Here is a 17,158-nt window from a genome sequence, read left to right as displayed (position 1 = left end):
CCCCCCGCACACCCCCTCCAGACACGAAGCGGTTAACATCCCTTTTTCACTGCAGCACAGCCTACTGGGAAATGATACAGCTGAAAGAGTGATGAAAGCGGCGCGGTGGTTAGGGTGCAATGTTCTGTCTCACCTGACGGTGAGATGGAAAGAGCAATGCTCTGCAGATGTACACTTGGATGCTGAGCTGTGTTTTTCGGCAAAAAAAAACAAAAACACGAAAGCAAGGCTCTGCAAATAGCTTATTCCCAGTCTCTTTTAATGTAGCCTCAGACATATGGGGAATGGGTTTTTATTTTGCTACTGCCAAAGTAGCGGGCACAGTCTGGCACAGAATGGGCAGCTATACCCCCATTTCTGCCAGGAAAGAAGAAAGGGGGTAGGAGAGAGATCATTCTCTGCCAGAACAGCAGGTTTGGGACATACAGCGTTCTAGGTGCCAGGAGGCATATTGGCACCTAATGGGTATCATTAATTTTTTTTTTTTTACTCTGCAAGAGCAAACATGGATAGTGGGTAGCATTAACCCCCCTTTGCCAGAGCAATGAGCACATGCTGGCATAGGATGGGCAGCAGTGGACACCCTTCTCTGCCACGGTAGCAGGTACAGGTGGGCACAGGAGAGGGTGATGTGGAGGGTTATTGGGAAAGATGAGCGCCCTTATTCAGAGTTGAGATACTGATGGCTGTTGTCGTAGTGGCCGTCCTCATCGCCCAGCTGATAGAGGCTGCTGTCCAGGCAGTACTTGCTGTCATAGACTTGACGCGGGAGACCGTACACGGTCATGCCTTGTTGAGATGCCCCCTTGTTTGTTCCCATCTGCAAGGGGATGGTCTGGGTGTCGCACTGATCCATTCCATGCTTCTGGTCGAAGATCTGACGTTTGGTGCCTGGGGCCGTCATCCCTGCCTAAAAAGAAATAACAGGGTTACTGTAGCGGGTTTGCCATTTTTGTTCTCAGCAGCCATTTTGGGGGTCTGAGCAAAAAATACGTCCTACCAAAATACTAGAACTCACCGGGGCCTCGAGGTACGAAGTCCCTAGTGGTCTGATAGATTGTATTTTAATGGCTAATGGTTCATGAACGAAATGGCTGCTTACGCTATGCTTAGTTGATGGGTATTACAAAAGGAAGAGGATAGGGACATAATCTTCTGAGGCAAATCTTTCTTTAATCCTTACCTGGGAAGCCCACTTGTTGGTGCCCATTTGTAGGCTGATAGTAGATGTGTCCAATGGCTGTTCGTTGGATAGTTTGGGATCATACAGGTGTCTACGGGTACCGTATGATGTCATCCCTTTCTGGCTGGCAAATTTGTTGGTTCCCATCTGTCAACAGACAAATAAAGCATCAACATACACGCAATACAGTTTAAGTAGGAGTAGCCATCTGACCCTGGTTACTGCCAGAAATCCCCCTCTATCACCACCTTGTGGTGTCATTTTGTACTAGCTAGATAGATAGATAGATAGATAGATAGATAGCTAGATAGATAGATAGATAGATAGATAGATAGATAGATAGATAGATAGATAGATAGATAGACTATATTACCAAAAGTATTGGGACAGCCCTTCAAATAATTGGATTCAGGTGTTCCATGACATTTCCTTGCTACTAAATATTCCGCGGTCACCTGTTAGTGGTATTATAACAAAGTGGAAGCAACTGGGAACACCAGCAACTCAGCCATGAAGTGGTAGGCCACGTAAAATGACAGGGCGGGGTCAGCGCATGCTGAAGCGCACAGTGCACAGAAATCAGCCGTACATCGACTGCCTTCGGCTGCACATGTTCTGCATGTTTGGCTGAGCCAAAGTGCAGAAGGACTTCGACTCATCCAACATCTGGATCAGCAGAGCCGAAGCTCCGGCAGTGGGTGAACAGAGGCCGAACGGCAGCGAGTGAATAGCCGAATGCTGCCGAGCGCCATTCTGCTCTGCTTTTCTGCTCGGCACCTCCGGGGGAACCGAGCAGAATAGAAAATCAATTAAAAGAGTTGGGGGGAAAAAAGGTAGAAAATGTTTTTTAAAATGTAAATAAATAGTAAAATAAAGATTTTTTTTTAAAAGAAAAAAAAACACAATTGGGTGGAGCTAGCAGTGGTAGCTAGCTCCACCCAACTGTTTCCTATTGGCTGACAACTGCTAGAGACCTGCTAGAGTCATTAGGGGATGCTGATATATCATTACAACTGAGATCACGACTGGCTCCGCCCAGCTGTCATTTGAAGGGCGAAAGGCCCCCCTTCGGAATGCTGTTCTCCCCGCTTTGGCTGTCACTTCGGCTCAGTCGAGCTGAAGCATATGCCTCCGGCTCGGCTGAGCCACTCGGCCGCCTTCGGCTATTCACTATAGCCAGTAGAGCAGCCCTTCGGTTCGTCTGAACCGAACGGCTCCGGCAGCCAAAGAGAGCCGAAGGATTGGGCGAAGCTTCGGCTGGATCCTTCGGGTCCTTCGTGAATAACCCCCTTTGGACTCTCAACAAGCAGTGGGACACTCCATTTTATTTCTTCTTTGTGAATTCGGTCTGAAATGGCTCCTTGTGGCCTCCTTGTGTATCTGGAGCTGCCATCTCAGGGCTTGTTCACACCAAGCGCGGAGCAGATCCAGAGCAGAGCAGGTGCAGACCGGATCAAAACTGCGTCCAATGTATTCCTATGGTATTTTGAGCTCCAGTTCACATCGCAGCGTGCGGATCCAGAGCAGGTGAAAAAACTGCGGCAAGCCCTATTTTACCTGCTCTGGATCTGCTCTGGAACGCATCATAAACGCATGCAAAACCGCATCAAAAAAACATGCAAGTGCCTGAAAGCCCATGTTAAACTTTAAAAAAAAAAATGTTTTTTTTTAACCAAAAACGGCCCGGAAACGCATCAAAAACGCGGCACAACCCACTGCACTGCGTGTGCAGAAAACTGACCGGATCTGCTCTGCATTTGGTGTGAACAAGGCCTAAGAGTAATCCCACTCAAATTTTAATTCCAACACAGTGTACCAATCCAGTTTCTATGCTAGAGTTGTATTGATCACATGACAGGTTCTCTTAAACATGGAGGGATGCCATTCTCATTTATCTCCGAGCGAAATCTTTATAGTTCAATTTGCTGGTGAACAGTGGCACTGAAATGTGACCATGATGTAGAGTGGAAGCCTTATATTTCCAATCACTGCACATGTGGACCACGCTGTTCATCGGGAGGTTTAGGGAGGTGGGGACTCCTCTGTATTACTGTGGGTTGGGGGTAACCGGACTTTGGCCCCCCAGCTGTGGTGACACATGACGGGATTTGTAGTTTCCCCACAGCTGGGGGCAGAAGTTAGGCTACTCCTGCAGTAGGGCAATGCCCCGGGCAAATACAAGTGGGTTTTTTTTCTTTGAAATCCCCTGAAAATAATATTGTCGGTTGTCACTCACCTGCAGTCCAATTATATTTCTTCCTTCCTTGAGTTTTTGAGGGTTGAATTTTCTCTCCTGCCGGTCGGCATACTTGACCCCGAAGTCAACTTTGGCTCCTTTTGCCTTAGCCTAGAAAGACAGGTATTACACGGCCATCAGGGTCTTGGTTTGGGCAACAGGCACTTATTGTAGACAAGCTGAGTGTCTCTGACATCCTTATACGTGCCTCCGTCAACTGCTAGCACGGAGCAGCTGGAAGATGTGCATTAGTAAGGAATGGGATTGGTCAGGTGATCTCTCAACCACTGCTGATTGAAATGGGCAATTAGACCTCCTGACAACTGCCATTGGAAGTAAACCCATCATGTCTTTTTTGGTATGTTTGGCATCATTTTTACTGTATTCACTTTTCTTAAGCAAACCATTTGTTTTGCAAATATGTTGGAAGGTCTCTTAACTTGAGATCCTGGCAGTAACAGCACTTCCTGTTGTTGGGTGACAATGCTAAGCCACGGCCTCGCAATTAACAGCAGCGTTGCCATGCCCACACCCAGACAGATCAGCAACACCAACAATGGAAACCTCTATGTGCCTCTCCTGGAAATGATAACTGCTTGGCTGTCATGCCGCTCAGTACTTTCTTCTACTTTCTGAGCAGCAAGCTTCCATATCAGTGCTTCTGACTTCACTTGGTACATGCTTCTCCCAGGTCAGTGACTCAGAAAACCAGAAACGGTCTTTTTCATAAGGAGATCAGCACTGACAGCCCCCATAGTTTGCTCCGTACAGGTTTACTATAAATTGTATCCAAGCCCCAGAACAAAAAAGTAATAATATGATCAGGTCAGTGACACACTTCCTGCCTTAGGGTGACAACGATGAAACACCGAACTGAAGGAGTAGTGTTGTTACCTTAGGACAGGAAGTGTGTTAGGACTAGAAAAAGGGAAGTGTGTTAGGACTAGAAAAAGGGAAGTGTGTTAGGACTATAGAACAGGAAGTGTGCTAGGACTATAGAACAGGAAGTGTGTTAGGACTATAGAACAGGAAGTGTGCTAGGACTATAGAACAGGAAGTGTGCTAGGACTATAGAACAGGAAGTGTGTTAGGACTATAGAACAGGAAGTGTGTTAGGACTATAGAACAGGAAGTGTGTTAGGACTATAGAACAGGAAGTGTGCTAGGACTATAGAACAGGAAGTGTGCTAGGACTATAGAACAGGAAGTGTGCTAGGACTATAGAACAGTTAGGACTATAGAACAGGAAGTGTGTTAGGACTATAAAACACCTCTCCCTTTCCTCTTCTCCATAACATAGGCAGATGAGCTCTGTAATCCACAGAGAGAAATGGGCAAGGCGGATGATATTGCTGATTGATAGCAGAGAGCACAGGAGCTTATCAGGTGACTGGCTTTCTGGCAGGATTACCTTCATACGTGCACTTTTACCTCATGGACATGGGTGGCTGAACCGGTGCAGCATAAATTTGGTGTATCCCCCACCACCACCAACACCAGGGAGCCACAGGTGTCAATGGCTGTACATGGGTATACCCTGCTACTTATGTCTATGGATTTACAGCCGTAGACAAGTACCGACGTATACTTGCACAGCCATTGACTTTTATGGGAGGCTGTACGTAGTCCCTGCAGCACCCTGACGGGGAAATATGCCAGAACTTAGGCTGTACGGCTCAGCCATCCGTGTGCACGAGCCCTCAAGGGAGCAAATAAGAGAAGTTCAGAATTTGAGTTTACATATACAGTATAGTACCGGGGTAGCCAAACCCCGGCCCCTCCAGCTGTGGTGAAACTAAAAAATCCCATGAGACATTGCAAGACTCTGACAGACACAGGAATGCCGGAAGCAGATGCATAATGACAATGTAGTTTTACCGCAGCTGCAGGGCCAGAATTTGCCCAACAAACTATAAATCTACTTACTACAAACTACAAATATACTGTATACATATATATATATATATATATATATATAAAATGGTCATTCTGAAAAGCCACCACTAGGTGGAGTGTGAAGCCAGCGGATTGTCTACTATACTATTCTGAGCTATGGGAGACAATGACACCATCTTCGTCTATAGCTGAACGGAAAGATGAGTTCTCTGCCATTACATTTGAAGGAAAACTCCTTGCCAATGTCTTTTGCGTCATGTGTTTTTAAAATAGCTGCTACATATAATGCCACAATTTAGCTCTGTTGTACCCTAAATTTTTGACTGCATGCTAACGCTAGTTTGTGTCCTCCCGTTACCCTAAGGAGAACTATTGGGAAAAGCCCTAACCCCATAGTTCTCCTTTAAAGCAAGCACTGACTGGGCTTAGTTGCTGGATGGTCTTTCAGCTGCTCCCTGCGATCCTGTTTGCTCTGCCTGCTCCTGCATCTTGACCCGGATTGAACCTGACTGTTCCTGATTGCTGCCTGCCTGCTGACCTTGAAATTGTTACTGGACTTTGCCTCTGCCTCATCCCTTGTACTTCGCTGCCCGACTGGTGTGACCCCTGGCTTGCCTGACCTTGATTCTGCCTACTGCTCTGGCACCCTATATAGCTCTGCTATACCCGATCCTGATCAAGGACTTGTGCCTGGCACGGTGTTGCCTCATCCACTGGCACCCATGCTACTTGCTGTTTCTCAGGCTCTGTTCCCATCCTCAGAGTTTGGGGGACACAAGGTGCAAGGGGAGCCTCCTCATCCAACCAGTCTCCAGCCAGGTACGTGATGCTGACAGATCCCCTATACAGTATATGGACACGTAAAGAATTTAAAGCCCATCTGAACTTTCTGTATTTATTACTATAATGTAGTCAGTCTGTGATAATGATAAATATACTGCTGTATTCGTTTTCTTTACTAGTTTTGTGCTGCAGCAAGGACTAAAGTGCCCTGTGCTGGCAGCATGTTGGAGAGTCGGACCACTGCTCTCACACACAACACAGCGGCATAAAACTAATACAAATGATAACACAGCTTGTATTGGCAGCTTGATCGTGTTACAGTGATAAAAAGAAAAGGTTAGAATGGGCTTTAAAACCTGACAGAGGTTCCCTACTCTATCTAGGTTTGGGCTGGAGTACATAAGTGTAAATGGGCCCCAAGGCTGAACCCACGGTAGTGCAAAGAGAACAGTGTAAGTTTCCTGTGCTAGGGAAGCCATTGATAGGAACAGGTCAGACAACATCAAAGCCCATCACGTACGCTGCTGGCACCATTTCTAAGAGCACATGGGCCTGCACTCATGTGTGTGGAGCTGTTTGGTGTTCTACCCCCTGGGACTTGGTACCCAAAAAGAGCACTGAGCAGCTGTTATAAACTCGTGCCCATTTTTTTATGTGTGGATCAAGATACTTTTTGTATATATACGCATTACTTCTGCACCCCAGCTCCTATGTTCACATACATAGTTAAGTTGATTAGCTTTGTTTCCACTTCGGAGGTATGGCTTTTTGCCCACAAGGCAGCAGAAAAATGGCAGCAGGTGCTCTGGACTGAGGAGTCAAAATGTGAAATATTTGGCTGTAGCAGGAGGCAGTTTGTTCGCTGAAGGGCTGACGAGCAATAATGAATGTCTGCAGCAACAGTGAAGCATGGTGGAGATTCCTTGCAAGTCTGGGGCTGCATTTCTGCCAATGGAGTTGGAGCTTTGGTCAGCCAAGGAACCTGTACTGAGAAACAAAGAGGCATCTCCGCTCACTTCTTCTTCCAAAAAACACTATCTGCCTGGTCCAAAAGCTTCACCACATTCTACGCCCCTAGCCCAGAACAAGTATGCAAATCGGGTGTTCTGACTTCGTCTGCTGCCTGCTCGCTCCCGATCTAAGGGCAGCCGGGCAACGTCATCAATGGCAGCTTACTTTTTCCCCAAATGACAGGTCTCCTTTAATAGGTGTGGGCATTATGTCATGCATCGCTTTCCTAATGAAGCATGCGGTAAGCGTGAGCTGAGCTTGGATGATTCTAGATGCCCCAAGGCCATTATTAATGAGAAGACACCTCTGAATGTCGTACACGTGTCTCGGCCTGCTCATCTCACCTGTGTCAGATAATGCGCTATTTAGGTATTGTGCGTAATTAATGTGACCTCACCGCTTTCCCAGAGGTCTGGAAATGAATAGCAAGTAAAAAAAAAACGTAATGACCCCAAAGTATCATCGTTCTTCCATGTGGACAACACCAGGGAATTATGGGTAGGGGCCCCTTGTGGTCCGGCAGCTCTATGCAGCCATTTTTGTGCATTGAAGCGCTCACATTGACTTACCAAGCTAGCTAACGTCAATAGTGTGGACTGGACTTGAGTGAGGTTTGTATTCTCGAACAGGTCGTTGGCTTCGAATATATCGTGTTGCCTCATGCCGTAATCTGTGATCGCCCTAATAAAGTTGCCAATGTTTTCCAGCTGCAAAAAAAAGAACAGTTAGAACGTTAGCAACCAGCGTCCTATCACCATTGATCGTATGGCTGACGTAACACATTAACAGCGGCCTTTGCTCAGTGGGAACAGTGACCATAAAGTATCCATACACGTATTGATCGATCAAAGGTACCAGTGATTGCAATCGATCGATTCAGTTTGTGAACGATGCAACACACACAATGCAATACCCACTGAAAATATCAGAAACCTTTCATCGACCTCTATTACGGTCAGTGGTCTGACGCACGGATATCCATTCGATCAATCAGATCATAACGATCAATTAAATTCCGTCACGGTCGGTCGACCTGGCAGCATTAATCGATCGAAAGCTCACTACTTTGATTGAATGGAGAGTATGTGGTTTACGGTTCTTCTTCAAATCAATAATTTTATTTATTGCATGAATGATTATATTGACATGTGTGTGGCCACCAGAAGCCAAGGCAATTCCATTGAACAGTGCCTTAAAGTACTTTGAGCACATAAAGAAGAACTCCAACTACAAATGTATTCATTCATGTAAACCATTGAGCCTGAATTTGGCCGGAGGTGAACCTCTTGTAATCCCCTGTAACAGCAGCACTCAGACTGGGACCAATCAGGAGTGCTGAATGCACATAGGGTGAACCTGCTGATAGGAGGAGAGCAGGAGGGTGAACTCTTCTGCAGGGCTGGATTTACTCTCTCTGCTGCCCCATGGCCAGGTTCCTCAATGCGCCCGCCTATTCGCCAACCCCCGCTATGAAGAATGGCAGACCTGCCGGCTGCATACAAGTGATCACTTGTACAAAACAAGCAGCGGCTTCCCCGCTGTACATTTGCCCATAGCAGGCCTAAGTGTGGAAAATAACTACCCGCCCGATGCCCGGAACTGCATGTTTTGGGGTATCAGGAGATAGGTACTCCACACCCCTGCTGCCCCTCTACTTCCTGCTGCCCCAAGGCCGGGCCTTGGTTGGCCTTGTGGGAAATCCGGCCCTGCTCATCAGCCTGCTGCGGATCCATTACTGTCCAGTCACAGGCAGGGGGTGAGTTCCATTGCTATAATGGTAGCAGAGAAAAGTCAGGTGACCTGCTGTGGTGCAGGGCTTTGAAAACCGCAGGACTGGATGAGCAATACAGTAAACACAAATCCTTTGGCAGGTAAAGCAACTCCCATGTACTGTATATTAGACATGTGCACGGCAAAAAAAAAAATTGTTTTCTTACGAAACAAAGGAAAACGAAAAACATCTTCATTCGTTTCGTCAAAGAAAACTAATTTTATGCTGTTTTGGATTCTGAAGCAACGAGCCTCCAAATCCGAAACCGTACACTAAAACTGCGGAACAAGCGGCGGCCTTATCGACCGCAGGCACGTTCTGCGCGTGCGCACCGCCATCTAAGAGTGTATCCTAGTATAAACCAAGAGGGTGGCAACCGCATGTTCGGGCGCCGCCATCTTGGTGTATACTGAGATATACTCAACGATGGCGGCGCGCCTGCGCAACACACGCCGGCGGCCGATATGGCCACCGCTCGTTCAGTGTGTGAGGTCACTGTCATGTGATGTCAAGCACTCTGCCTTCAAGATGGCGGTGGGCAATATTCGGGCATATATTAAATTCCTTATCTTGGATTCGGACGAACCTCGGAATCAACTGAGTTTCCTTGATTTGCAGGTTCATCCGAATCCGAATGCACATGTCTAAATTTCACCTGTATGCAGCTGTGTGCCTGGAGGTAAGATGTAATAATCTCACACTTTCAGCAGAACTCCAGCCAAAAATAGGAAGATAAAAATGAATAGCTCAATAAAAAGATAAAAGAACAAAATCAGCTTTTGCTGCAATATTCAGCTTCAGTCCAGAGATTCCCCCCCGCCGCAGGAATTGTTTCTGTCTTCAGTCTGATGGCCAGCGTCATTCGGCCCACTTTGAGTCCAGATTGTCCTAGACCCGCCCCCAGCTTGTGATTGGACAACGAAAGGAGAAACAGTGCAGTGATGAGCTCATCTCTCTGTCACTCTGCGTTCTCCTCCTATCAGCATGTTTCTTGTTAGAACATGAACTGATTGGCTTATTTTACTGCTTCTTCCTCTCACACGCCAGCCCTGCTATACAGAGACTGCAGGAGGCTGATACCAGGTTCCAGTTCAGGTACCTACACAGCTTGTATTTTAAAAAAAACATTTAAAAGGAGAACTATGAGGTGAGTGCTTTTCATTCACCTCATAGTTCTAGCCGACATGTGACAATGAGACTGTCACAGGTCGGCTCAGTAGATCGGGAAGTGAGCGAACACATACCGGCGTTCGCTCACCTCTCGATCCTGTCACGGCCCTCTGCTGTGACAGGGGAGGGGCTGGATTCCCCCCTCCCCGCTCCGATCTGCCAGCGCTGACTGGTGGAATGGACGGGGGAGGGGACGGGTACAGCTGACTCTGCCTCTAGATAGGCAGAGCCAGCTGTCACTCACACAGCTGGGCGGATCCAGACATAATTGTCGGGATCTGCTTCAGCTGCGGCGTCTCAGTATATAGTGAGCTGTAGCTGGCAGTATACTGAGCCTAGGGTGACAGGAGGACGCTAGTTTAAAAGCCCTAACCCCATAGTTCTCCTTTAATAAATACAAAGCTTAATTCATTGTGTCTATTATAGTTCAGGTTTAAAGGCACCCACCACAGACAAATGATAATTGTTATCCAATCTCTCTCTCTATTTACTACCCGATTTATTTTGATGTCCCTTTACTGGTGATCTATAATACTACGAGCACGAATACACCAAAACCTATACCACGGTATATGAACAATTTAAAGGAAACCCGTGCTGAATAAACTACTATGACCTCTCCCTCTGAAAATGCTAATTGCTTTGTACATATGCTTATACGTTATTGACCTGTACCACTTATGCATGAGGTGTTCTGACTTCACTTGCTGAAAATTTGCTCCAGGTCAGTAACCCAGAAAGGATCAAAATGATTATATCATCACGACAGTCAAGACTCGTATTGGGTAGAGGTCACTAAGAGCACCCTATGTATAATTCTCAACACAGGTGTCCTTTCCCAGCTTTCAGCAGATCAGCCAAAATGGCCAACAATGGAGCTCTTCCTTGACCAATTGGCCCTCCATGTGCCTCCTGAGGTCCTTCTGGCCTCCTAGTTAAAATACAGGCAGTATATACCTGCAGATAGTTTCAACATGTCAATGGAGCAGTTAAACATGGTGAAAAGCAAGTCAGGGTGTACCAGTGTTTGAATTGTGCCAAGCAGAGGTCTTTCTGCCCAACATTGGAAGGATATTAGAAACAAAGAAAAGTTATGACAAGAAAAGAGCAAGTGGTTCATAATTTTTCAACGGACGGGGGAGGGGGCGGGTACAGCTGGCTCTGACTCTAGATAGGCAGAGCCAGCTGTCAGTCACGGAGCTGGGCGGATCCAGACATAATTGTCGGGATCTGTTTCAGCTGCGGCGTCTCAGTATACCGCGAACAGTAGCTCGCGGTATACTGTGGCGTCTCAGTATACCGCGAGCTATTGCTCGCGGTATACTGAGCTTAGGGTGACGGGAGGACGCTAGTTTGTGTCCTCCCGTTACCCTAAGGAGAACTATGGGGAAAAGCCTTAACCCAATAGTTCTCCTTTAAGGTCACTTCCCTGTGTTTTTGATCCCATATTCATATTGAAAATACTGCCCTCCTGAACCTCACTCTCTGGAGACGGCAACCCGCAGATGCTGCAGTGCCGTCCGTCCGTTTTTTTACTACGGGCGGACGGCAAGAGGTTAATGTATTTAAAGGTTTGTCATGTCCCCCTAGGATGATTACCTGATGCCAGTTCTGTGTAGACTCATTGATCTTCTTGACGGAGCCAGGCTGGAGCTTGTTAATTAACCTATGAAAAGAAGAAGGTTATTATGGTTACTGTATATGGAACCAGCAGTGCAAGTCATCTATCCCCACTACCACCAAAGGCCAAAGAGGTCCTCCTCTCCTCATGAGGCAACAACTGATCTTAAACCAAGACAAGAGAAGGAGGACTGGAGACACACATCAAAAGAGATATGGTCTAGGGTGGCAAAGGGGAGCTTATTATCTTAAAGGTGGCCATACACTTTACAACCCTCGCAAGACTTTTGTCTTGCAAGGGTTGTAAAGTAATTAAAAAAACATACGATCTTGGACAGGCAGATCGTACTTGCGATCATGGCAAGCCTGCCCACCCGAGGGGAGGGCTAACGATGACTGCAATGAGGGGTGGCCTTCCCATGACTCTCGGCGGGTTTTCCAGCATGCTTGTTCGACGGAAGACGTACGACCGTACAGTAGAAACGGTCGCAAGGCCTTCCATACACTTTGCGATTATCGTACGATCGCGGGATTTCCCGCGATTCTCGTACGGTACAGTGTATGGGCACCTTAAGACAGACCTAAAATTGAAAGCTATATGGCACATTAATGTACAAATGTAGTGCACTTTTCATAGCCTTTTCCTACTTTAATATGACAGACCTTCAATACAATACAAAGACTACTGTAGGCCATTCCTAAATGCATGATGATGGGTGTGGCACTGCCAGTCAGACTTAATACCACCTTCTTCCATAGCTCTATCCACTCTGAAAAGGGAGGATGCCTGTGACATCAAGTGTATAAGTTAGAGGTGACATGGACATTAAAGTTTATACTAGATCGATTAAGTTGTTTTTATTATGACCTAACAGTTCAAACAGACATAAAAGGCAGCCATACCTTGTCAGAGTGGACAAAGCGGTGGAAGAAAAAAACATTATGCCAGCTGGGCAATGCCACAATGGTTGTTGCATTCAGGTAAGCCCTACAGTAGGCTTCTTTTTAGGTCAGTGTCCAACCCTGTTGAACTTGATAATGTCCACAAAAGATGGACTTTGCCACCAGTCTACAAGTGGCCTGCTAATGCTTATGACCACTATAGGACAGAATTGATCACCCCTCCCTCGGGTCTTGGTAATACTGTAGTTTGCGGTTTTGTAAACACTCACTCGCACAGCAGGACTCCATCTTTCAGGGACTCCATGAATTTATTCCCAATATTCCTGCCGGTGGTTCTCTCCATCCATTCTCTCAACTCAGCCTCCTTCTGTGGGTCATATTTGGATGCTAACTGAAAGAAGACAAAAGGAGCATGTCAGTGTGGTTCATAATGAAGTACACTTGTCATAGAGGGAATAAGGCGCTAACATAGTTGGCTGGATGTTCTTTTGATCCGCTGGTTTTAATACTTTCTGAGCCATGGCCACGCACAAGCATGCTGATTAGGAAAACGTTTTTTACTGGTGGCTACAGAAATCTTACTCTTACATTTTCAGAGAGTAATGCCTTTCGTAAATGAGATTCACAACACATTATGGCCACTAGACAGAGTAGGGATGTGATTTACATGCATACTGAAATGTTTATTCATTTTAATTCTGGTATAATATCATAGATCTTCTCCCCATATCTCATGAGGAAGCAGAACTCTGTGTCCCACTGTGTGATACAATTGACCTTAAGAATTTTTTGAGGAACCCATGTTTTGCAAGCTTGGAAATGTGTAAATCTGATTAACAGTGGGTAAAAGAGGGCACATACAGTATATGGGGGTTGTATGGGCAGTACATGATTATGTTTATATGTGGTCTTGCCAATGTTTCGGTATTGCCTAGTATCGTTATCGGTGCATCCCTAATAATAATATTAGTATATGGATGCGAGATGGAGATCGTAGACTGTAAGCTCCTTGAGGGCAGGGACTTAAATTGCCAACTCCTTAGGGGCAGGGATTTCAAGTGTTGGGTACATTTTTGGTGTTATTTAAATACCTGTAATATTGAAAAAATATACAGGACCTCAGCTGGTGCTTGATTTAACCAAAGGGTTGCACCTTAACCTATAATTGGGTATTAATCACTGTGTATTAGTTTTTCACCGTCTGCATAACTGGGGGCTTACATACCTTTGATAAAAGGTGCCCGACCCTCCATCTCAGAAAGTTGGGAGGAATATGTGAGATAAGTGTCCTCATAGGAAACAAAGCTTCCACTTTGGAAGGGTTTCTCCATGATATAGTCCCATGCTCTGTGCTGCCACACAGTGGTCATTTCGCTAACTGCAAGAATGCTGACCACATCATGTTCTCCCTGTCTGTCAAGCAGCCCAGACACCTGCAGATATACACAACCCTCAGCACTCAGAGTGAGAATGTTGTAAACTAACACTGTAGCACTCATGTCAAGTGCTGTGGAAATAAAAATGAAGTCTTTATTTATTGCATGTACAGGAGGCCTAACAATTCACAATTCTGCTAAAGGAATCCAAGCTGTCACACTCTGTTCCAATAATAAAAATAAAAAATCACTGGCAGTACCACAGAGGGCTCAGGAAGTGTGTATGCTTTCAGTGAGGGAAACCTCCATTCCAGGCCCTGCATTAGCCACTGCTCGCTCATAAGCAGCAAGTCATTGGCTCTGTCAGGGTCTGCCGTGTTATCCTTCATCCTTAAGAGACTTCCATGTTCTGAAGCCTACAATTATTTTTCTATGCAGCCCTAAAAAGAGACTATAGTACATTCACGGTAAGCACATACCTGGAGTTATTCTTGTGATATTTATTCAAAATAGAAGTTTGAATCATGCTGTTTTTTAAGCAACACACAACAACACGCTTGTATTGGGTGAACAGAGCACAGAGAGAACAATTGTTTTTGCAGCGCCCTTGCGTTAAGCCATCCTAAGGTGCATGGTGTAAATGAACTCTTATTTTTTTTTGTACATTACTACATTTATTGTGATCTATTATTAATATTAATGCATTCATTCACAGGCGCCCATTGCACGAGAGCTTGTGTCATGTGGATTGTAGATCATGTGACTATTTCTGCAGGGGCACTTGCATCAGGACTGAGGTCACATGACATCCCACAGACTGCACATGCTGCCTACAGATTCCGGCTTCCATGCCAGGAGGATGTGGAAGGGAAGGAATGTACGGGGCACACATGAGGAATGTGTGTGTTGTAGGAGGCGATAAAAGTGGGCAAATTCCAGCCCTCAGGGGGCATAAGTCTGGCATTTGGGAGGTTTATATAAAGAACAATGACCCAGTACATTGTAGCGTGAACCAAGTACACAGCTATGCAGGAGACAAGAGTGCCAACATTCACTGCATGCCAGGCTGAAAGGACCACACAGCATTCTCAGAGGAATGGCATATTCCATACAGCCCTGCTATGCAGACTTACAGCTAAGTGGTGGAAGAGTGAGCCAGCGCAGCACCATGTTGTGGAGGAGGCTGAGAATGTACCTATTATTGCAAGCTACAGGTTAGAATAGAGCTACATTGACAGAGGGGAGCTCCGTCCAAAATATATGACTCCAGGCAAGCTTCCGGGGTCACCTGTATGATTTTGTCCCATTGACATTCTTCTGGAGTGAGCAGGACACACAAATGGTTCCCCATTGGTGATCAGTGAGAGGAATGCCCCTTACATTGGTGATCAGTGAGAAGAATGTTCCTTACATTGGTGATCAGTGAGAGGAATGCCCCTTACATTGGTGATCAGTGAGAAGAATGTTCCTTACATTGGTGGTCAGTGAGAAGAATGTTCCTTACATTGGTGGTCAGTGAGAATAATGCTCCTTACATTGGTGATCAGTGGGAAGAATGCTCCTTACATTGGTGATCAGTGAGAAGAATGCCCCTTACATTGGTGATCAGTGAGAGGAATGTTCCTTACATTGGTGATCAGTGGGAAGAATGCTCCTTACATTGGTGATCAGTGAGAGGAATGCTCCTTACATTGGTGGTCATTGGGAAGAATGGTCCTTACATTGGGGGTCAGTGGGAAGAATAGTCCTTACATTGGTGGTCAGTGGGAAGAATGCTCCTTACATTGGTGATCAGTGGGAAGAATGGTCCTTACATTGGGGGTCAGTGGGAAGAATAGTCCTTACATTGGGGGTCAGTGGGAAGAATATTCCCCTTACTGATATCTAAACACATCACTGGTGTCAGCGGTAACTTATCTGAGAGGCAGAAGTTGGTCATTGTTCAAGGATCCCCTAGCAACCTCTGGAGGAACCCTAGTTGAGAACGCCTGCTCTATGTTAGTGCATATATCAGAAATAGAAAACTGTATAAAGAATAGGTAATGATGTAAACATGACTTTCTAAAGAATATTAATATTTCTCTCATCATTTTCTGTGTATAAGTTTATTCTCGTCAGTGTAACTGGTGGCACGTCAGGAGTGTCTTTGCCTACATACTTTGTCCCTCTTTCTTGGAACGTCTGCAGGCATGTGACATATTTTGGGTAGACTTAGAAAAGTTTACAAAGTGGAATCAGAGATCAGCAGGCGTAAAAGAACAGATCAGTAGAGTGTATCCCGGAGATGAAGAGTGACAGGAATAAGACATGCAGAAGCATCATAGATAGACCTGGCAGAGCCGACATGGTGCTGGAGAGGCTCCATAATAACAGAGAGAGAGAGAGCTGCAGGAATGGATGACCATGCAGTGACACCGGATGCTCTCCTCTGCCAACCCAAACACTGACAGATCTGGAATTGACCAAACTAGGCAGAGGACGAGAGAAGGGACAAGTGATCACACAGATCCAAAACCAACACAACTCCCCTCCCCCACACTGCCACCAAGGATCATTATGACATGATGGGAACAGGTGTCTCTCATTTTCACGGGGATCAACAGACAGATAAAGACTTTAAATACACAATAGTAAAGTCTACAAATTGCCGTGTATACATTCCCATCCTACAGAACACTGGTGGGGATTAAAGAGAAAGCAAAGTGTATATTCAGAGAGCCTCCCATCATGTAAATTTAATTCTACATCCATCAAATCTGCTCATTGACATGCAGGGATTAGTAGAGCTAATCAATGCAGGTCTCATAGATCCCGGCGCTGTGGTCCTTCCTCTCCTCCAGCCCATTCGCAAAATAAAGCCTGAGGCTGTGTGTTTTATGAATGGCCTGTTGGAAAGGGGGTGCGGAGAGATGAACGCAATGCTGGGGTCTATGAGATCCACAGTGTTTACATTCGAGCAGCCCGGAAGAGCAACGAGAGCTCTACTAATGAAAGGTGTACAATAAATCCTGCATGATAGGAGGTTGTTTTTGAAGCAAAGCAAGGTTTAACCGCTCTAACCCTGGTAAGTTTATTGTGCCCGGATCTGGACATTTCCCCCATTCATAAAGTTAATTCACCAAGTTAACATAGTATCAGTGCCTTCCGGCCCACAAACCCAATAAGGTATGCTCACCCGTAAGCACCCCATCATCTCCCCCCCCCCCCCC

At 45.9% G+C, this 17,158-nt stretch overlaps 1 protein-coding gene across 1 annotated transcript in view; it reads right to left on the bottom strand.

Annotated features, from left to right (window-relative positions):
• Positions 1 to 242: 242 nt before the first annotated feature.
• Positions 243 to 17,158, bottom strand: part of CNN1 (calponin 1) — a 35,160-nt gene continuing 18,244 nt past the window's right edge. The window contains exons 2-7 of the mRNA XM_018574530.1: positions 12,843 to 12,964; positions 11,650 to 11,716; positions 7,679 to 7,816; positions 3,420 to 3,530; positions 1,184 to 1,330; positions 243 to 910 (exon numbers count right to left, since the gene is read on the bottom strand). Coding sequence (XP_018430032.1) covers positions 662 to 910; positions 1,184 to 1,330; positions 3,420 to 3,530; positions 7,679 to 7,816; positions 11,650 to 11,716; positions 12,843 to 12,964 — 834 coding nt within the window. The 3' untranslated portion in view covers positions 243 to 661. The remainder of the gene's footprint in view (positions 911 to 1,183; positions 1,331 to 3,419; positions 3,531 to 7,678; positions 7,817 to 11,649; positions 11,717 to 12,842; positions 12,965 to 17,158) is intronic.

This window comes from Nanorana parkeri, unplaced genomic scaffold, assembly GCF_000935625.1.
Source record: "Nanorana parkeri isolate BGI_ZX_2015 unplaced genomic scaffold, ASM93562v1 scaffold3022, whole genome shotgun sequence".
Lineage (NCBI taxonomy): Eukaryota > Metazoa > Chordata > Amphibia > Anura > Dicroglossidae > Nanorana > Nanorana parkeri.
The sequence above is the reverse complement of the archived record's forward strand: the minus strand, read 5'-3'. Positions and strand labels throughout refer to the sequence as shown.